This window comes from Numenius arquata, chromosome 3, assembly GCF_964106895.1.
Source record: "Numenius arquata chromosome 3, bNumArq3.hap1.1, whole genome shotgun sequence".
NCBI lineage: Eukaryota > Metazoa > Chordata > Aves > Charadriiformes > Scolopacidae > Numenius > Numenius arquata.
This window is the reverse complement of record NC_133578.1, coordinates 56,724,798-56,747,505: the sequence shown is the minus strand read 5'-3', so window position 1 is coordinate 56,747,505 and position 22,708 is coordinate 56,724,798. Positions and strand designations below refer to the sequence as shown.

General features: G+C 35.4%; 1 protein-coding gene across 25 annotated transcripts in view; it reads right to left on the bottom strand.

Moving 5' to 3' along the window:
• RIMS2 (regulating synaptic membrane exocytosis 2) overlaps window positions 1-22,708 on the bottom strand; it is a 471,979-nt gene that overhangs the window by 357,381 nt on the left and 91,890 nt on the right. For 13 of the 25 annotated variants that reach the window (XM_074145864.1, XM_074145875.1, XM_074145871.1 and 10 more), the window contains one exon: window positions 18,659-18,670. The exons of the other annotated variants lie outside the window; for them this stretch is intronic. In XM_074145864.1, coding sequence (XP_074001965.1) covers window positions 18,659-18,670 — 12 coding nt within the window. The remainder of the gene's footprint in view (window positions 1-18,658; window positions 18,671-22,708) is intronic. 25 annotated transcript variants of the gene reach the window in all.

Here is a 22,708-nt window from a genome sequence, read left to right as displayed (position 1 = left end):
AAACCAATAATTAACTTCTCCCCCATCTGAAATCTGCATTCTCTCTTACAGCTAAGAGTACTGGTTTCCATTACTGGTGAGGGAAAGTCCGTATTCCTTTCTATGAGGTGGGGTTTTTTAAATTTTTGATTTTGGTATTCTTTTTTAATAAAAACAACTGCCTATGATTGTGTAAGACTTAAACATAGCATTTGCTACCAATAGCCAACATTCATATTTCTGGAAAACATAGAAACTTTTACAACAGCTGGAGCATTTAGGGCTCATCTATAGAGACATCAGGACATCTAGACGTTCAAGTCTAGATTACTGATGCATGTTTTGTAGCAACTAAGATCTATTTTAAAGACACAAATCCATTATTGTGGAGTGCATGGAATAAATCATACCTACTTTATGCTCACACACTGTAAAGAGCAGTCTTGATATATTTTTAATGAAGCAGAAACTTCTCCAATTCATTTTACTACTCCAACTGTACAGACAAGTCATCATCATGTAAACAGGAAGGCCTGTCCATCATCAATTTATTGGTTTTTTTAAGAAATCTTGGTTTTCTTTTCCTGCTGTTTTCTTTCCAAACATCTCTTCTTTTTTGAAATATAATAGTTCTTCTCTTTACTTCTCCATTGTCAATTCTACTTTGAGCAGGATGTTGGACTAGATAAATCCCAGGTCACTTCCAAACTGAATAATTCTATGATCATTTGCAACTGCATTTTGGTAACTGTTTTTCTACATAAAAATAAGTCCTATTAACTGTTTTAAGATCAACAGAACTACTCTGGACTTACTTGATTGTAACTGAAACAAAAGCTCCTTGCAGTGGCTACTATACTGTGAAACATACCTTGAAGATGGTTTAGCTTTTTATTTGATATCAATCAATTTTACTGCTTCTCTTTCAAAGCAAAATGAATCTGAAAGATTTCATATCCTCTAAAATAAATTAATAACATTACTGACATTGCATGGTAGCTTCTTCTGATACTGCACTATAGCAAACAAAGGTTTAGTATTTACCCAATCAACTCTACCTTATTCATTCAACTATACCTGTGGTAAACCTTCACCCTTTGTGTCATGCCATTTCCCTCTGTGAAATTAATGCATTTAGTCAATGAAGTATATTGCTAAAGCAAAGACAATCTATGAAATTCTGACAACTATAAGAGCTGATAAATATTACCTGGTTTTCACTATTTTGCCACTGTGGTACTGACTTTTCACTTTCATGCAAGTAACAAAATTATAATCAATTTGACCAATTGCCAAAACTGACATAATGTTTATTGGCCCTATATCCGTACTGATACATGGATACCCATCCTCCCAAATTGTATTAAATACCACAAGGATTCCAATACCAGTTAATAAAAGTGGGGAAGCTTACAATTCTAGTATGAGACTAACATCTTTACATATATTCTAAAGGCTATGTGTACTTGCACACAAAAATTCTGAATACTGAGAGGGTGACCATACTACCCATTTGTTCTTCAGTTCATGGTGAATGGTTATATATTATATATGAAAAGTTATGATGGTCATAAGCAAGTCAGCAAAAAATTAGTATATACCTTTTTTGCATGAATTTGATACAGTATATATTTACATGATTCTTTTAAGCATAAGAGAAAAATATCAAAAGTGACTACAATTTTAAAAAGGTATATTCACTCTTTTGTACTAACGCTGTACTTATCATCCAAATGGGACAGTGCATCTCTCTTGTATCAATTTTTTTTTTTATCCTGAAGGCACATACTACCAATTTTGCTCATACCTTTTTTAAAACCAAAAGTACAATCACTGAATAAGATATCTGGCTAGGAAAACGGATTATTTATGTTCAAAAAATCTGACAAACGCTAATCTACGTGGGTTAATATAAGCCTGAGCATATCCTTCCGAAAGTACAATGGATGAAAAAGAGTAGTTCCCATATAAAAGAACTTATATTCTTCAAGATTTGCAAAGGCACAACTCAACAGCTTTTTTCATTATGGCACAGGCACAACTCAACGCTGTCCAGTCCAAAGTGTTTCTAACCAATGCCAACGGAAATAGCATGTAATTCCTGCACAGTGCCATAGTGGCCATATATAAATCTTCCCTGAGCTTTCATGACTTCATGAAGAACTAGATGGCGTAAAGGCTTCCAGTGAGGAAATGCTAATGTGCAACTGAGTGTAACCTGGACATAGTACACACCCATGAATGTTATGTCCCAGCAAATGCAGCTAGGCTGCTTCCAAATCAGAGTTTGTAAGCCCACTCCACAGAGTAATGAGGGCTGATTAAATAAGCATGGTAGATTTTGGCATGAAAGAAACCTGCCATAAGTGAACAGAATCTGCAAGACGGTTCCACAAAGCCTTCCTTTAGCCTTGGAAACTTGCATAATTCTGTAATAGATTGAGAATGTACAGCTGACCAAGCTCCACCTTTAACAATGGTTCAGAATCTTAAGAAAGCAAGGGAACTGAGCATACATTTGCTGTCACTTTTCTCATCAATTTTAAACTCACTAAATAAGAATATTAGCTACAATGAGACCTAGTATATTGATCACAGTTGCCTGCTGCTTCAGGCAACAGCATTTTAACTATATAATTTAATAAAGTTTCATCTTAAAATTAACTAGCAATAATGAGGTAAAAATCTGTCAAAATGCTTTTCCAAGTCCTACAGCTACAATGGAAAGAATGCCTTTTAATTTGCAGTGCTCATTTGTTCCAAGCTAGTTTATTGCTATTTATTCAATAGGTGAATCTCGCTCGAGGTGCTGGAGCGAGTGCAGAGGAGGGCAACGAAGCTGGTGAAGGGCCTGGAAAACAAATCATACGAAGAGCGGTTGAAGGAGCTGGGACTGTTTAGTATGAGGAAGAGGAGGCTGAGGGGAGACCTCATCACTCTCTACAACTACTTGAAAGGACACTGTAGAGAGGTCGGTGCTGGTCTCTTCGCACAGGTAACTAATGACAGAACAAGAGGGAATGGCTTCAAGCTCCAACAGGGTAGGTTTAGACTGAACATTAGGAAAGAATTTTTCACAGAAAGAGTGGTCGGGCATTGGAATAGGCTGCCCAGGGAGGTGGTTGAGTCACCATCCCTGGATGTGTTTAAGAGATGTTTAGATGTGGTGTTGGGGGATATGATATAGGGGAGAACTTTGTAGTGTAGGGTAGATGGTTGGACTCGATGATCCCAAGGGTCTCTTCCAACCTGGATGATTCTATGATTCTATGATTCTTGTACCAGTGTTGTCATTTAGGCTAAATAGCTCCTTTCTCTCCTCAGTGTTTGCTGCCTGATGTTTTTATAGAGACCCATCACATACCTTCTCTCCTTTTATTTTTCAAGACCAAATAGATTTTGTTCTCTCAGGCTACGCCTATACTAGCGAGACTTAACCATGTCACAGGGCCAGGTGCTGGCCCATGACTGCCTGTTAATTCTTACGCTTCCTGGCACAGTTAGGCCTTTGCCAACCAGCATCTTTCAGAGAATGCCAGCACGCAGTGCAGGAGAACAGCATGAAGCAGGAACTGCTCCTAATGAGCAGCTTGGACACAGCAACCCAACGGAAAACAGAATTTGGGGTTCTTAACCAGGACTGAGCCATGCAGGAGTCCCTGGCCTGTAGTTCAGAGTAGAAATTCTTATTAGTCCTTAAATTCCTGATTTTACACTTGGTGCTATTTAATCTCACTCATTTTTACTACTGGAGTTCACAAGGTCATCTGGTTCTTTATTACATGGTACCCTATTGCTCCCCTGTACTGATAAGTATCCAACCTTGTGTCACCAATGTATTTAACGATGACATTCTTGTTCTTTATGCCAAGGCCACTACTGAAAATATTAAAGATCTTCTCCAGTACTAATTCAGGAGGAACTCCGCTAGGAAGTTGCTTATAGCTTTTCCCTCTATATCATTATTCAATTAATTCTCACTGTTTCAGTTTAACCAATAATTTCTAGGTGGTCTCGCATTACTTAATCTTCTGCAAAGAAGTTTCAGCTAATTTTTACACTCTAATCCCTAGCCATCTCTGCACACAAACTAGTTCCTTGAACTCTTCAGTCCAACTGGTTTTGTGTATCTGTTCCCTTAATTCCTAAAAATATAATTCTCTCTGTAAAGTCTGTTGTTAGAGTAACTTTGCTGAGGGATTAAAAATTTGAGATGGAGGAAAGCTAATTGGATTTTTGGCAGAAAAATACAAATAGGCAGTTATGACTGGATTATAGTAACGTAAATAGACATTAGAATTACTAATTTTCCACAATTCTATAGCAAAGCAATTGACCCTAACAGTATATAATACAAATCCAGAATGTCTGAAAATATTAAGTTTTATTTAAGAAAATATTATTACATTTTCTTATTTTCTTAAATATTTTTATAATAATTAATTCAGGCAAAATAAGTACTGTGTTCCACCAGATTTAGTGCACAATAGAAATCATCCAAATGACACTTCCAAGTTGTTTTATTTCATAAGTTTTACTTTCAAAGTCACTGGTAAAAACATTAAAATATTTTACAGTGATTTGATTTTGAGACTTTTGTTGCCTGAAAGTCTCAATTAGATATTATTTATACTACTTTGTGTTCAAAGTTCTGTACTAATGTCACAGCTTCATTAAGGAACCAGCTAATAAAAATAACAAATGATCTACAGCACAGAGGTGCTGAGCATATTCATTAGTTAACACTTGTAAACTGCTTGAAGATGAATGGCACTGAACATTCACAGGTTATTTAGTATTACAAGACACGATATCAATACCAACAAGAGGCCAAAAAGGAAGAAAATGTGACAGGACCACAATAAGCCTGAGGTCTTTATGCAGATGGCACTAAATTGAAGTCAACAGAACTACACCACATACATCATCTGTGTCATCACTTATTACTGAAATTGTCTGAGAAAAATGGAAGATCCAACTGTAATGAAATGTAACAGAATGGTAATAGAAAAATTTAGATGCTTATCATGCAGTTACTGTCCTATTGAAACCCACATAAATATTCTTCAACTTAACATAAACTTGCTGCCTAGAGACTAAGAATGTAGTCACAGCAGCACAGGTCTCAGTGCTGGCTACAAAGCTCAGCCAAGAAAATATGACATATAGAATCATAGAATATCTCAAGGTGGAAGGGACCCATAAGGATCATCAAGTCCAACCCCCTGCTCATCTCAGGACTACCTAACACTAAACTATAGGACTAAGAGTGTCATCCAGATGCTCCTTGAACTTTGACAGGCTTGGTGCTGTGATCACTTCCCTGGGGAGCGTGCTCCAGTGACCTACCATCCCCCCAGTAAAGAACCTTTTCCTAATGTCCAGTCTGAACTTCCTGTGATGCAGCTTCATTTCATTCCCTTGTGTCCTATCACTGGTCACCAGAGAGAGATCAGCACCTCCCCCTCTGCTACCCGCCTTGAGGAAGCTGTAGACTGCGAAAAGGTCACCCCTCAGCCTTCTCTTGTCCAAGCTGAACAAGCCAACTGACCTCAGCTGCTCTTTAGAAGTCTTGCCCTGGAGACCTTTCAGCATCTTAGTCACCCTCCTCTGGACACACTCTAATAGTCTGATGCCCTTTGTACATAGAGGCACCCAAAACTGCAGGCAGTACTCAAGATGGTGTAGTGCAGGGTGGGACAATCACCTCTCACAACCAGCGAGCTATGCTGCGCTATCCAGGCAAGAATCTACACCGAGTTGCATGCTACAACAGCTGCACATTTTATGCCTACATGAGATGCAGCCACAGTTAACCCTGACAGAACAGTAAGAAAATCTAAGATTAAAAAAAATATTTTACACGTATGTCAGTATGTCAGTTTAATGAATTTCAAAATAGAAAAGGCCAATAAGAGTAGAAAAGCAACAGACTTAGTGACACCTAAGACAATGGGGTATATATTACTAATCAATATGCTGAAGAGAACAAACATATTTTATGAAAGGAAAAAGGAAGTTACGTACAATGAAATAAAGCTAATCTTTTTAATTCCAGTGTAAAATAATCCCCTTTGTTAGAAGACACATCTGGTTAATTGCCTACATTTCTACTTCATAAAATTTACAAGTCTCTGTACTTCCATAATTATTTCTTCCTTTAAAATATCTACAAATTCCACATACACAAAGTCCTTCTGCTACTTCAGCAGCCTGTTGAGGTAGCTAGGTGAATGCTTCCCCCTCCGCTGCTAGTGTAAACTAGCAGGCTTTGAAAGTGTTATTAGTGAGAATTACTGCCTTCCCTAAAATAAGTACTGCTTCGCATTTCATGCAGATAATTGTATCTACAGTTTAACAACCACTTTCTGCTTTATTGTTCTTTTGCATCCTTCCCTCTTGCAAGGAAAGAGAGACATAAGGTAGTAAAACACTTCACGTACGCATTATGTGTATTGGAACTGACAGTGTAAAGCAGAACAATGCAAAGTCTCATACCTTAAGTCATTCATGGACTTCAAAACTCATAATATGAGAATACAGATGAAGTAAAAACAGGAAACAAGTCACAGACTAAGAGTCCTGAAGAACACCAATAACTGAATAGGCTAGTAATCTCTCTTCCAGAAAGCGTCTGCACTATCGTTCCAGTTTGCAGCTAACAACTAGTACACCTTTCAAAGACTATTACCTAATTATAAAAATAATTTAGTCCTGACAAACTTTGCATCAAGACATGAAGTTCTCATCAGAATGAAAGACTTTCTAGAAGCAAGTCCTGGAAACTATGTCTGTGCCTTAGAAATGACATGCAGTTTGCCTAACAGAGAGCATGTAGTTTATAAGGAAATCTTTTTAAATATACTGTGCAGTTATTACGTTCCAGCTCACAGCTAGAAGCTCTTATCAATTTACCTTGATAAACCGGCATATCTTACTATTATCATCTCCATGTGGCTTCTGCTTGTCCCTTCATTTTTTCGGCATATACTACAGACAATGTTGAGTGAAACAAGTCAAGGTCTGTGGAGACACCACATGCAGCCTACATAAATGGGCTACATTAAACATTTGAGGCTTCAGAAAGAAAAGCAGTTAAACAGGCACTTTTGTTGAGATTAAATCCTAACACAATGGTTCCTTTATGTAAGAATTTTTTATCTTCTCAGGATGTGAAGTTATATGTGTTTTCATTCCCGGTTCTGGACCAGACCAAACCCACATTTAACCGCTTGAAAGTGAAGGCAGCAGTCTATTTCTCTCTGATAAAGCCACCCCTTTATTCCCTAGTTGTTACGTGTAAGTTTGTAACTGGTGGGATGCTCTGCCTCATATAATTGCCTACGCAGCAGACAGCTCCTATTTTGTAGATTTGGGGCATGAAAAAGCCCTTACCCATGATAACCATACAACATGCAGATTAGAATGTGCCATAAAAGACAGAGCATTCCTAGCGTCAGTAGAAATGAAAAGTGAAAAAGTAGAAGTGAAAATCACCTGAAATACTGACTTGGCAATATCATAACAAAATATTTCTGGCTCCCTCTAGTGGGCTTTAGTCGTGTATATGTTAGCAACATTACAGTAGCACAGCAACATTAAAAGGCTTTGGAAAGTTGTAAAAAAACCTTTAAAGTCTTCTCTTAATACTTCTGGCATTTCTGTAAACAACCCCTGAAGTTAGCCAGATGTCTTTAAAGTCTCCTTTTTAAATCTTATTTTTCTTTTCTTTTATATTTCAGATCTAGATACTTGAAAGGCTTCAAAATATAGAAGTTCATAACACTAAAATTATGAAGTCCAGGCAAAAAAACCCCACATTCATGCAATTTCACTGACTGTTAAAGAAAAACAGGATGAAGATTACATCAAACTTCAGTAATTTAAAGGATTCCTTGGGAACTGGGTCAAAGTGATCAAAAGGCAAATATTTTTCATCTACTGAAGATTTATTTGCAGAATTTCTTGGGACCAGTTATGTCCTCACTCCTATTTAACAAGTTGATTTCCTATAAGCATATGACATAAGACAGGGGAAGAACTGCTCACATCAAGATGAGCATCACTATATGTATATAAAACTATAACCAGAGTTTGAACGTGATCTCGCACAACTGCAAGGATGAAACCCACAGGATGTGCTGGTTTTGGCTGGGAGAGAGTTAAATTTTTGGATTGTTTTGGATTTGTGCTGAAAATAAGTGTTGATAACACACTGATGTTTCAGTTATTGCTGAGCAGTGCTCTCACAGCATCAAGGCCTTTGCTCCCCAGACTGCTCTGCCTGCAGGTCGGTTGGATGTCCACAAAAAGTTGGGAGGGGACATGGTCAGGACAGCAAAATGCAACTAACCAAAGGCGTATTCCATACCATAATGATGTCATGCTCAGCAATAAAGTGGGTGGGAGGTTGGCGGGGGCCAGCTGCTCAGGAACTGGCTGGGCATCAGTTTGGTGGTGAGCATTTGTTTTATTTTGCTTGTCTTTCTTGGATTTTACTTTCCTCTCTCTGTGTGTTGTTGTACTTCCACTTTGAGTAAAAAAGGATTACTTCGCATCTAGTAGTTTCAATAAACTATGTAAATTACATCAGGACTGTCTAAAAACAAAAGTTCCGTTAATGCCCCAAATTCAATGTGGAATTCCTTCTTATGTGCCAGGACTGCTGCTAATGAGGTAAGAAATGCTGATTTTGGTGAGGTCAATAACAGAAAATTCACAGATTTATATGCAGCTCTTCTCCTTTGGCCCTAAAGACACACTCTTTTTAATTCAGCATCAGCTGTGAGAACTACTGCATGCTTGAGGGCAAAATAGGAGAGAGCATGCATGTGTATTTACAATGCAAATTACAAATTTACAATATATGAATATCATCTAGCTTGGTCTTTCCACATCAAAAGATGTGAAGAAAACACTTTCCCAAGTTAATTAGAGGCTTGAGAAATGTAAATCACTACGGCATCTCACCTACTGAGAGCATTATCAGAGTGACAGGAACAAGGTGGCACATCGGGAGAGTGAGTTTGGATCAGTCGTGTCTTTACCATCCTTGAAGTAAGTAATGCTGTGGTTCCTACACTTAACTAATTTTATCACTGCAGAGGACATCCAGACTTATGGTACTATTATTCTCAGTTGGCTCAGACACTGTGTGCTTTCAAATCAAATGCATACTTTCCCAGTTACCTTTTTTAAAATTTATTTATGAACACTTTTCGACAAAAGGTATCACTAAGAGCTGAAACAGTGAGTTATCACAGAAGCTTTATGAAACTTCTGATTTAAAATATCTTGCAGCAGATAATTTCTGAAGGACGTATGCTTCACAGATGTGCTTCACAGTTTATACAAAGAGCTAAAACAATATATTTATGTCAAGGGCTGGATCTTTATCATTAAAGGACACAGTTAGTCCACAGCATTCTTTGTTCATCATGTAACCTGTGCTCTATAGGAGGCTTCAACTAACAGAACTCCATGCTGAGCTGAATGGTAACCAGTAAATAAAAACATACCTATATAAAAATCACTGAAAAGAAAGGCCATGTTTTACTGAAAAAGTTAACATGTTTCATTTGCAAGAGGTCTTCCTTAAATAATCCCCAGATAATTTGTGTTGGTAGTGTTCCACTAAATATGAGAAGGGAAGATTAATAAATAACGTTAATAAAAACTGAAAGTTATAGGAAAAGGAAAAACATAGTAAGACTTAGATTTGTTATTACTTCAAATTTGATTTTAAATTTGTGACAACTACAATAGAAGTATCAGTATCCTATTCACAATACAGAATGTATCTATGGTATTTTATTAAGCTTTTGACTCATAGCTATTGTATTTCAAAGTCCTTTATAAATAGTCAGTTAAGATAAATAAATGAAACTATAAAAAAAAAATCACATTAATCTAGAAAGAGTTGAGAAACATAGATTACCACAAAAATATCTCTTTGCAACATGGTTCATAATAATAAAGCATTTTCTCTTGAATAAAAAAAGAAATTTTTTAGACATTTTTAATGAGCACTTGAGATTGGTGTCTGGGTCTATAGGCTAAATGGTGAGCCAATTTTCACCTTTTGCTAAAAAACAAATATGTGAATAACAAAAAAAAAAAAAAAAATATGCTTTTCCCAAATGACTGAGGCCAGACATCCACCATAGTGAAAGTTTTCTTTGGCCTTTCCCAGTGATGTCCATGACAAAAATAAAAACAAACCAGGATTAGATAAAACTAAAAAATAATTTAAAGCAGATTGAGACATATGAATTTCCCTCCCACATACAGAGAAAAACCAATTTTTTAAAAAACACAGTACTACAGTTTAAAAGTGAACTAACACTGAATGCAAACAGAAAACCAGATAATGTTACAAATCAGGAGAAAAAAGCATTTGAGCCCTATCTTCAATGTAGAGGTAAAAGTATTCTAAACACTTATAAAGATACCATACATTCCCTACCTAGAACTGTAAGAAATCCAAATCTTTAACAACAGTAAATATCACCTTTCATAATCACATGACCAAGTATCTGAGAGCAAGAACACCTTAATTAACCAGGTCATGACTCTGAAGTTATGTAGCAATTACACTGAAACTGAAAGATGAACAGGTTAAACAAACACTAGTGATTAACACTGCCCAAGAAGTTTAAACATTTAAAGATAAACAGGAGGTGTCCCTGCATGCATAGTAAACTAAATGACTAAGATTCTAACTTCAGTTAATAAAGATAGATCTACAATTCTATCAGCATAAAAACACTTTAGAGATTTATTTTGTGAAAACGTATTTTCCCCAATATCAAACAGAACTCCTGTAGTATTTTTTATGTATTTGGTTTAAAAAGTATAGTTATTTTATTTCTTGCAGATCTAAAATGACAAGAAGGACCTGTGAATTGCATTAAACTAATTCTCAGAGAACTACAAACATTAGTACACGTCAATTGACTGAAACTGAATTAGCTACCTGAAGTCCACGCTTTTCCGTAGATCTCCTTGATGCTGAATGATGGCATCTTTATAATAATTCAAACCAAGGAATTTTTAATTTTCAAATACCCTCCTATTTATACTTCATAGATGACATCTCTTTAAACACAGTATTTTTCACATTTATTTAAATTTCTCCATGAATCCACTGAAGTCCAATATCTGCTGAAGTTGTCTACATAAAGTCAGTCATACTATGCTGCATAATTGTCTTGCCTGTGAATCCAATATTTGACATATTCACCATAAAAATTCCTGTTTTCATACAGTTAAACAGCAGACAATATTAACCCAGGTGCAAGGCCTTTTTCATTTAATTCCTCAACCTGTCAATAAGCTGTTCCTTGAACATGCTATACAAATAAAGCTCTAAGTAAACAGTTGAGAAAAAAAAACAAAAAAAATCAACCACCACGACCTTTAGACGTTTGCCGCTTTACTCTATTACTAGCAGTGTCTTCATTATTTATATATATAGGCACTGGTTTCCAGCCACTGAAGCTGAATCTAGATAATTAAATATTTATACCATCCCCTGCTGTGCCATAATGTCTAACTGTGTCCAAAGCGTCCTAGGTGTGCTGTTACACACCTGGGACTGAAACAAGGAATTTGCTGAGCTACCTTTGATAAAAGGTCTACACCTGGAACTTAATAGCACATGATATGGTTTCTGAATATTGCAACAGGTGGCAAATATAACTTACTGCTCAAGAACTGTTTCATCTTCTGGTTCCAGAATTGCAAATAGCTTTATTAATTTGAATGAAAATGAAAGCCAAAATTTGTTGATGTGATAAAGTACATATTGCTATTATATTGTTTCCATAGACATTTTAAGATAAAATTATTTTAGGATAGCTTGAAGAAGAAATCATATGGAAAACTGATCTATTTTGCACAATTTGAAATTAAAGATAACTTTCTAGTGCTATCAGAATAGGAGAAATTAACATAAAAAATAGTTAGCAAAATGAAAGCCAGCCCCTCTAATTCCACCAGGCTCTCTAAATCAGCTATAATGCTTTTCAGAAATTCAGTACCATCTAAAAGCAAACCAACTACTTCTAATTTCTGTACTATAAAATTACAACACCATAGTGTACATGGACAGGACAAGGTTTATAGGAGGAACTAGTATCTTTTACACTGACGTAGGTGAATAAATATACAAGCTTTTGGGCACATAAACCCTTGCTCATCTAATACAGAAGTACATATATGACTGTAAAAATATTTTCAGACTTACATACTCTTCTAGTCAATTTTCTATTTGTTCCTAAGCAAGAAACATATCCGAGTCTGTTCTTCAAGCACGGAGCTTGCTAACAAAAGCAAAGAATCTCTACATAGATATATAAAATCCCATGTAGTCATTAGACTGAACTAGTTAAGACCATTCTGAAGCTCCATTATGTCAATAAATTGTTTTATTTTTGTTTTCCAATTAACTGTCAAATACACATCCCCCTTTCCTGGAACACTGTGGAGGGTACGCCATTGATCTGTGCATGAGGAAATGGGCCAAAGGGCATTGTGGTGAAGAAAAAAAAAAAAAGAACGAGCAGAAGTTAACACAAAGTGAGTCTATAAAGCAGTGTAATTTCCCTGTGATGGTCAAGGCAGAGTATATGACAGTAAGGCTGTCAAAGTTAACAACACGTGGAAAGTGATCTAATTTAGGGAAAACATTTGTACATCAATTTAACCATCAGTATGATGCATTTCTATGTGCAGTCTTCATTGGGATTTCAGGCAAGATTACATCTGCAACTTTAGTAAGATGTATGCATACTAACTACATTCTATTACATGTCACATTGTGACAGTCTTGAAAATAGTTAAAACAGAAAGCTAGGTAACATATTTGTGAGTAGAGAACATGATTTGACTGTGAATCAGAGACGTTTTGACAAAAAGAAAAGAAGTAATTTAGTACTTCTATTTACAGAGAGTCCATTTTATGTTTTGCAATCCAACTCCAAGAGACAGAAGACAGAAAAACTGTGGGCTTTCAGTGCCACTTTTGTTAAAAGCAACTTCTGCTACTGGAGGCACATTCTGTAAGGATGAAGGAAACAAGAGCGAGCTCTGAACACAGTAAGATAAAGGAGAGCCTCTTAGACAAATGGATACATGAGAAACAGGATCAGAGAACAGCCTATGACAAGTGGCCTAAGACAGGAAGGGCTAAGCTGCCAACTCTCCGAATTACTTTTAGAGATCTCAATCTGAAAGACAATACTCAAGAGCTAAGGAAAATCATTAAGCTTCCCGCTGCAGAGAGGTATCTCAGAAAAGGATCCTAAATAATAGCTGGTACAGGAGGCTTTTTTCAGAGCTAAGTCTAGGAAATATTCTACTGTTTTTGCAAGTCTCTTTGTAAAAAAGTTTTTTCCCAAATTTCAGTAATCTGGAAATTAACATATTTCCTTGTTAAAAAAACAAACAAACAAACATATCTTCTAGAGCATATATAGCCCATGAAAAGCTTGATGAGACTCAGAGTGTCTCATAAGACACAAGTTTCCTTGTAAGACACAAAGTCAGTCTGCGTCAAGTGTCAAGAATAGGGTAAGAGTTTACCCAAACAGATATCTTCCAATACCAAGCAGGCAGCAACCTATGGTTTCTACAAATACTTGTCACATTTGTGCAATTCCAGGTGAGAAAGTCATAGGGCACTGTGGAGGTCCAGATCTACAACACAGATGGTTTAGAAACAACAGGATTCTTGGTAGGGCCCAGGACCCGTTCAGACAGGCAGAAGTAAAATGAGAAAAACCTTCTCGCTTGTTTAACAGTGAAATTTCCACAAAATGACAGGAAACATTCTCACCACCACCTTGGTCTCTCATGACTGGAATAGTAATGCGCATTACTCTGGAACACAGTGAAGGAAAACTAGGGAACAGGCAGTTTTAACAGCAGGAAGACAAAGGGAGGGAGAATAATGCCCTATGGTAATTCCTTTTCATCTTTTCTAATATAATTTTATATAGAATTCTTTTAGGAGACTAATTTGCTAAAAATAAACTTTCATTGTCTAAACTCCATCTAGGAATCTCAACAATTATTAAACTTTCAATGCATGATTAAAGTTCAAATAAAAATCCAAAGTCAGTCAAGTTATTAGGAAAATTAACGTAGTAAACTGCTCAGTAAATACATTCAATTCTGAATTTGCTTAGAAGAGTCTTTGAGATGACCTTATAACAAAAAATATTCTGCAAGTTCTTAAGACTGATGAAGGCTGAAGACCTGACTTTTAAAGAAAAGCTATTTCTCTGTGTCTTAAGAATTTCAAAATCTGTAACATGACAAAGGTAGAAGACTTACTTCAAGGAAAGTGTCAAATATTTATCCACTTGCACAGGAAATAAAGATAGAACAAAGAGGAAGTTCTCTGGCATTGCTCCTCAGGTTTATCCTTTACAGAATTATAAAAACTTCTGTTGAAGACTTTGATTTACCTGTAGCAGTTTAAAACAGTTTCCCTAAAAACAACTTCCTGAACCCACTAAAAGACATGAAAGAATAGAGAAAGTATCAGAACTTCTGAAGGCCAGGCCACTGAACTGGCCATTTCATGTCACTTGAAAACTTGTCACATGAAAAACATGAATCGATGTATTTAAATGTCAAATGTCCATAACTAAATACTGCACATGGATTTTTGCAAAGTTTTTAAAACCCACATCATGATCAGCAAGAGAAGTGCTTTACTTGATTACGCAGAAATATAGCTACGAAAAGAAAACCTGCTCTTCCAGTTTGAGTAACAGGTCTGCGTTAGAATCTGTGAGATTAATACTGAATAGTTTGGTCTTTTCACTTTCTCTGATGGTCTCCAGATCAGGTTCCAGTGCCATCAGTACTTTCTTAGGAAACTATTATTCCTAGCAAAATGAAGGGGATGTAAGAAAGTTAAGAAGACTTCCTCTCACTGGCAGGAATATAAAGGCATCACAGTTTCTCTGAAGTCCCCTTTCTCCTTCAGCTTTTAGAAAACCATGTGTGTTCACTATATCATAAACACACATATACATCATCTTTTTGCTTCAGCTGACTCTGGTTTTATGAGAGATAATCAGCAACTGCATACTAACTTCTGGGATAGAGGGTGAAAAAAACCAACAACAATAAAAAAACCCAAACAAACCACATTTCACTATAAGCAACAGGCATTGTCTAATCCAGAAAGAGACTTTCCCTCTCTTTCAGATAGGGCAGCACCGATCTAAACATTTGTTGCAAATAATGGTTCCATGTCATTTAATTGTTGCATCTAATTTGAAACATAAAATTCGTCTTTTTATCTCTGTACCTGAGACAGTTCGAAAGCAACAAATAAGAAAATGAACACTTGAAAAACAAAACATGAATCAATGTATCTAAACCTCAAATGTCCATACTAAACACTGTATAGGGATTTTATCAAAGTTTTTAAAAGCCACGTCATGATCAGCAAGTGAAAAAAGCTAAATCAGAAGAAACCGACTTTTCTCCTGCCAACTGTTTCCAAAAATTTCCCATATTAGGTTGCTTACTTGTTTTCTCCAGAAATATCAGTGATTACTTTAAAGCCACTGCGTTCAAGAAAAGGTATGTAGTATATAATTTCATTTAAATTCAGGAAAACATTCAGTCAGAATTAAAATATTCTACTACTACTTCTTCATTTCCTACTACTTGCAATGAAGATGCGTTTTTACACAAATCGTACTGCACATCTTAATTCCTTATCTTTTTAATCACACCTTCCATGATTTTCATTCATGTAGCCATACAATTTCACTACTCTAGTTAATGGTGTTGCTCATTTTAATGAAGTTATTTGGTTAAGAATATGTGTCAAAATCTAAATAAAAGGAAGATGATCCTGTAAATCTTTATTTTTTAAAATAAACTTCATTTCAATCAGCCTTAATTGACTCTGGTTTCTCAAAGAGTATTCTGCTACCTCGAAGTCACATTTTCATTTAATAATAGTGACACAAATGCTGGATATCCTTTAAAATGTACCTTTGTTATTTAAAGAAAAAAAAAAAAATCACTAATCACACTATTTTTCAATTTAAAAAAATCAACTGTTTCCTTCTCAGAGATGATCCTACTCTTTTATAAATTAACATAAATTATTCCTTTCTGGCACATTTGGGTCTCCATTTTGCAAAAGTACTTCTTTATATACAGTGATACCAAACTAATGAAGGACTGGGACATTCCAACATTCTGTGTGCAAAAAGGCACAGTGAGCTTTATACTCTGAAGTGGCATCAGTATGTAATGTAAGTACCCTTCCACGCACGTTTAATGGTATACCTACAACATAGTCAGAATTCATGTCCAACTCCATCCCCCACCACCATAAATAGCACCAGTAGATTGGCGTATGATTGTTCCAGTCATTCACCACCATGTGCTATCCTACCATTCCTTACAATCTTAACATTTATCAAAAGATGTGACAAGCTTTCTACAGGGGACACAGTAAAACATTTTTCTACTCTCTAACTCCTCACAGACCTGATGCTTTGATTACACTTCATTTTCCAAATCCGTGTTGTTTAATTTTGTCAACATACCACCAACAGTCACCCCGTATCTATAATTTTATCTAAGATTGCTCTAGATTAAATTTGCCATTCCATAGTTACAAAATACAGAAGAGTTTTCTTAAGAAATACTGGAATTCTCACCTTCTCTGATATGCTAACACTAGAAAATGAAGGATAGCCAGTAATATTAAGGATTCTCTAACTGCGTTAACCTACTGGTAAATGCTGTATCGCATGAAATTTAAAAATCCTGTTTACATTGAAGTTATCTGTTTTGAGGGTATCTGCACACAACACATCAGTGTTTTTAACTTGTTAGCACCAAAATAGCAAGATGAATACCACTGCTGCACCTACTTCGCACTGTTTGTAGTAAAGAAAAATTTGACTTAAAATACTTCCTGTTCTTTCTGCCTTCATAACTTCTAAAACATCTATTACAAAATAGCAGAAACAGATATTACCAAAAGCAACTTGAGGCACTGTCATTATTTACGGAAAAATCTAACTAGGTGATTAGCTAGAGAAATTCATGTCCCTTCCCTCCTTAACACGCATGCATGGTAAAACTAGATAATCATATAACCTTACTACTGTGACCTCCTTCACTCTTTTTTTTCAATTTTCCAAGAGAATTTAGAATTCTATACTGCTGCAATATAGACGAGTACCTCACAGACATTGGTTGTTGGATTGACAGTGGGAATACTCTTTGCATGCATCTATTACTCACAAGATTATACTGAAAGGGTAAATTCTTCAAGGAGAAAACTGTTCCTTTCATTCATCTACCTTTTGTGCTCTACAGCTAACTCTGTATTCTAGGAACCGGTGTTACTTCACAGCTTCTATGAGTTCACAGCCTTTTAATTGTGGAAAACTCTAATGATGTAGCCCAAAAGAAAACTATGTAACCCTCTAACAGAGTGGGGGACCAGTATGTGGTGCACCACAACGATGACTTGCCCGCTAGTAAAAACATATCCTAAATGGTTAACAACAGCAGATGGCTTAAAACTTTTGTATGAAGCAATGCATTTCTGAACCACTCTTGTGAGTTCAATGTGAGCCTTGACACTGTTATCAGTAAGAAAAAATGTCATTTATTGTAGAACATTCACTAGGTGCATATGAACACTAAAGAATTCCTTTAATCCATCTAATATAGGAAATCATTTGCCAAGCACTACAGGGTAAGTTGTTTTTGCAATTGAAATTCTTTAGAATACACTAGAGATTTTCATGGAAGAGCAGATTTACACTACCTCAAGTGCTTTTCTCAATTCCCTTATTAAAAAAAATAAAAATTCACATTTAATTTGGTAAAATATTGAAATATATCCAGGCTTATTCTCAAATTCAGCTTTACACTACCTTTTCTAAACACAGTTAAAATAAAATCAGATTAAAATATTTATTGTAGGTTTAATAGTAGCAAGACAAACACAGTGTCAGTGACATGCATAACGTCTAACATTATTTCAACATTATGCTCAATACAATATGTGCACTACATTTTAGGAACGCCTACATACCATTTAGTTTAGAAAATAATTTCTATATTAATAGATAACTCTGACATTGCTGACATATTCCTAAATGTTTAGAATAAATATGTTTTCTTAATGTTTACTGGTATCAAACTGTATTGTAATTAAAAATCAAAACTGAACTACGACGCTAAAAAAAGGTTGAATGTGTACAATTCAATGATATAAACATCACTACCACAGGGTGCAAAAATTATTTTAATAACTTTATGCCACTTTGATAAACTTAATTTGTATTTTTGTAAGAGAAACACCTATGAGATAATTATATTTTTTTTTTAAAACCGTGCACATACCATATTGCAAAACTAAAGGAAAAGTAGGGGCATGCTCACAAAAGCTGCAAACAGAGAGGAATATCATGCATAATGTTCACAACAACTCACAGATTATTAGTAAGTTATCTGAAACACAGGTAAGCCTTCATGCCAAACATTGCTTTCATTTTAATGACAGTAACTCCCCTTGCCTTCAGCAGGAATTACACCTGTGTAAATGAAAGCAAATGTAGGCCAGGAAGTAAGTCTACCCGTAAAAGAAAAGAACTTTAGACAGAAAAAAGGCTCTAACCACTTTGTCCTCCTGGAGTTCATATCCACGAAAGCAAGAAAGAAAGGACAGAAAAAAAAGACAAAGAAGGAAAGAGTCACTTTCATTTTGAAAGCAAGAAGTAGTATTTGTTAGTAAAATAAACAAACAAACATCAAAGGAATTAATATATCTCTTTCTTATTTCCCCTAGTGGTGAAGAAGATCTAGTGAAAATTATGTCATTTAAATAATTTTCTTAATCCTTTCATGGCTGAAACTGAGATGATTTTATATACCAAAGAAAATATTTGTACAAAAAAAAATGCACAAAGAAAATTATTTTAATAAAAATAATTTGGGAGTCATGTCCTAATTACCTTAATAAAACAACTGGGGCATCTCATAAAAAGGATGCAGAATTTAGCTCTACATTCCTTGGACGCCAGTATTGCATGTGATTAGCATGCATCAACCCTTTGCACTTGCAGTGAAATGAAGAGTGTTTACTACAACCAGATATAGGGTACGCATAATGCCATAACTGCATGTTAGTCACTGAACAGATCTTTAAAATATTAGAGTTTAAAAGCATAAAGAGACAGAGTTTGTCACAAGTGTTTACTGCATATCATGTCAGATCTGTATTATTTATACTTTTTCATACCCATAAATATTTAATGCAAACATTCCCATTGATTATTATTTTCCTTGAAGGAATTTTCTTTTTAGCTGTCTAAAACTGTAAATGGAATAATACTTTAGAAAACAAAAATATTCAAAATGCTTTCAATCAAAACTATTTCCCATTTTTGTGAATGATGAATAATGATTTTATTTTTTTTTTGGTACCTTAGTTTCACATGCCAATACAGAGGCTAAGTCTAGGCATGCAATTAAGCACTTAGCCATGTTGGAAATACAACTGCTCACCAAGAAAGGGTGACAAGTCATTTAATTGCTTTGTTGTTCAGATACCTGTATGACATGTAACTTTGTCCGGCTATGCTCTTACAGAAGTTTTAGGTTCCCCCCAATACTAGAGATACAAACAAACAGGAGAGAATACAACAGAGGCCAATGAAGACAGTCAGAGCACTAGAGCACACAATATACAGGGAGAAGCTAAGGGAGACAGGCTTGTTTAGCCAAAAGAAGGCTGGGGTAGGGAAGGGTGCGGGAAGAGGGGAACTACTTGCATTCCTCAACGACTTAAAGGTGACCTATAGGGAAGACAAAGGCAGAATTTTCTTGAAGATGCACAGCTAATGGACAAAATGCAACACTCAAGGGATTGGATTGGATATAAGAAAAAAACAAAATCACAAGAGTGGTTAAGCACTGAAAGAGGTTGCCCAAAAAGGTTATGGATTCTCCATCCTTGGAGTTTTTTACAACTCGGTTGGACAAGATCCTGAAAACCTGATCTAACTTTGAAGTTAAGCCTACCTGGAGCAGGAGATTGGTCTAGATAACCTCCACAGGTCCCATCTGACCCAATTTATTCAATGACTCTATGCGTAGTGGTAAAAGATTAAAGTATTTTCAAAGATGCTAGAGGTTTTAGTGGCATTCTCCATTACACAAATAGGAAATACCATTGAAAGCTATCTAAATCACAGGACTTCTAAGCATTATCACTCTGTGTGCAGAGACATATTTACCTGCACAGCACCAGATGCTCTGCTACTTCCCTAGCAGGGCTTCCTGTCCCACTGCAACAAAAGTGGCAGTTGTTGCTCATCGATACTTTGAATAGCAACATCTAGTGCCTCAATTTCTCATCCTCACCTCTGAAGAATATACTGTACTATGCAAGAGGACCACACTCCATTACCAGGTATTTTTAGCACAGAGATAAGAAATTTTTTAAATTGTAAATGCCTGACTAGGTTGATTTCTCAGTGAATGTCTCACAGCTGCAGGAAGGGGCAAGTAACAGCACAGAAGAGCAATTAAGTCAGAATAGTCCAGTTCCCCACTTCAAGGATGCATAGAGCAACTAAAAATAAAATTTTAAAACAAAAAGCTGAGAAAATAAAAAAAAAAAATCCAACAAGACGTAGGTAAAACAGCACATGACAAAGAAAAAGACTTTAAATACATTAAACTGAAGAAAAAAGTAAAGGTAGCAGGTTTCACAAAAAAAAATTTGAAACAGACACGGTGATATTTCAAACTAGAAAACAGGCACATCTTTAAAACAATCGATAACAAATGAAAAAATGCAAATATTAAGCAGAAGATGTTAAAATGTATTCAAAGTTTTAAAAGGGGCAAAATCCTTAATAAAACAAATTTTGAGAAGAAAATTATCTTTATTACTTGATTTTTTTTATCATATGGCTTAGCTTACTGTTCTACCTACCCAGGCTGACTGTACTTTAGAGCAGAATTGACAGTTTCTAGCACAGTCCTTAATGTCTTAATAACTTTTAATGACTTCGGGTTTACCTACCGGTTTTCTTATTCTGCACTGCACCACTATCCCTGAAGTTTTAAAACAGACTATAAGGCCCATAATATTTCAAGAAAATGCTTAGAAATTGTTCTATTTCCTTATAATTTTCACTACACAAAACCCAACCCATTTGATGACTAGTAGTGTTATGTGTAGTATTCTCCTCAAAGATGCACAGTGAAGCATGAACAAAAGGTAACAAATACAATTTGGAACATGGGAAATTCAGACTAGATATAAGGAAATTTTTATTCTATTTTTTAATCATGAGAGTGGTCAAGCACGGGAACAGGTTGCCCACAGGGGTTGCTGAATCTCCTTCAAGATTCAAAACTTAACTGGTCAAGGCCCTCTGAAAACTCATGTAATTCAACATTGTTTGAGCAAGAGGTTGGATGAGATGACCTCTGGAGGTCATCCAGCCTAATTATTCTATACCTTTTTCCTCACTCATGAAGAAAATCTAGCTATATTACTCTTTTAAAACAATTTTCTCTTACATACAATACACCTACATATACTTAAACATTCTGTTTTGTCATTCATATGGGTTTCTTTCCCATTTTGTCTATTCCAAAAATGACTAGTATGATTTATCCATTGTCCTGACTACTATTATGCTGTTCTAACATAGTATTCCAGTCTAGCCAAACCATAAGTGATAATTATATAGAGAAAAAATTACCTATTAATTATTCTAAGTCTTCTGCAAACACATAAATGATCTGTACCTCTTCATATTATGAATTATATTCTAATCTATTTTTTCACTCAGGATTTTTAAAACACTTATGAGGAGTAAAATCATAATACATAAGGAGAAATGTAAATTCATACAAGAAAAATAAATTCAGATGACAACATAATAGAGTATACTTACAAACCAGTAACAGAGATAACTCAGAAATAAAACATTTAAAACACAGAAACAAACTCTTACTACACCACTGTTACATATTTTAGAGAGGACAGTTTAAGAGTTTTGAGACAGTTTTTCTAATAGCTACTCTTGTGCCACAAGGTTCTAATATTGGCTCAGAAATATTGATCTGGTAATACTGTTCTATTCGATCATTATCTCATTTTGCCAAATCTTAATTCATGTTCAAATCAAGAGTTTCCAGAAAACAAACTTAAATCACAGAAAAGATAAAATACATACTAAATGCATCCTAAGATTGTAAGCAAGGAGAACATACCAAACCCTCAGACTATATTAGTGAAAATCATGGCTAATGAGTAATTCTCATGTATCAAAGATATTTTCTCACTGTTAGCTCAAATGATATCCCAAAGTACAAGCACCACTCAGGCAACAATTAAAAAAATATATATATACACACACACATATTTATGAACTATATAATAAAATAAGATGAAAGATTTGTCTCAGAAATTAATGGCATCATGAAGTCTCAATCACTTCACCATAGTACAAGCTTTCTAACACAAAGCAGTAATTCCAAAAATTGGTGGCTTTGAAAGGGCCATGAAGGCTCCAAATCCTACCATTCACACAGTGATCGCAACAGTAATCAAGACTTGGTTCACACAATCTACTTATGTTGAATAACCTCCAGGATGAAGTGTCTATTCAGAAACAGGCTATGAAATATAAAGATATGTGAAGTT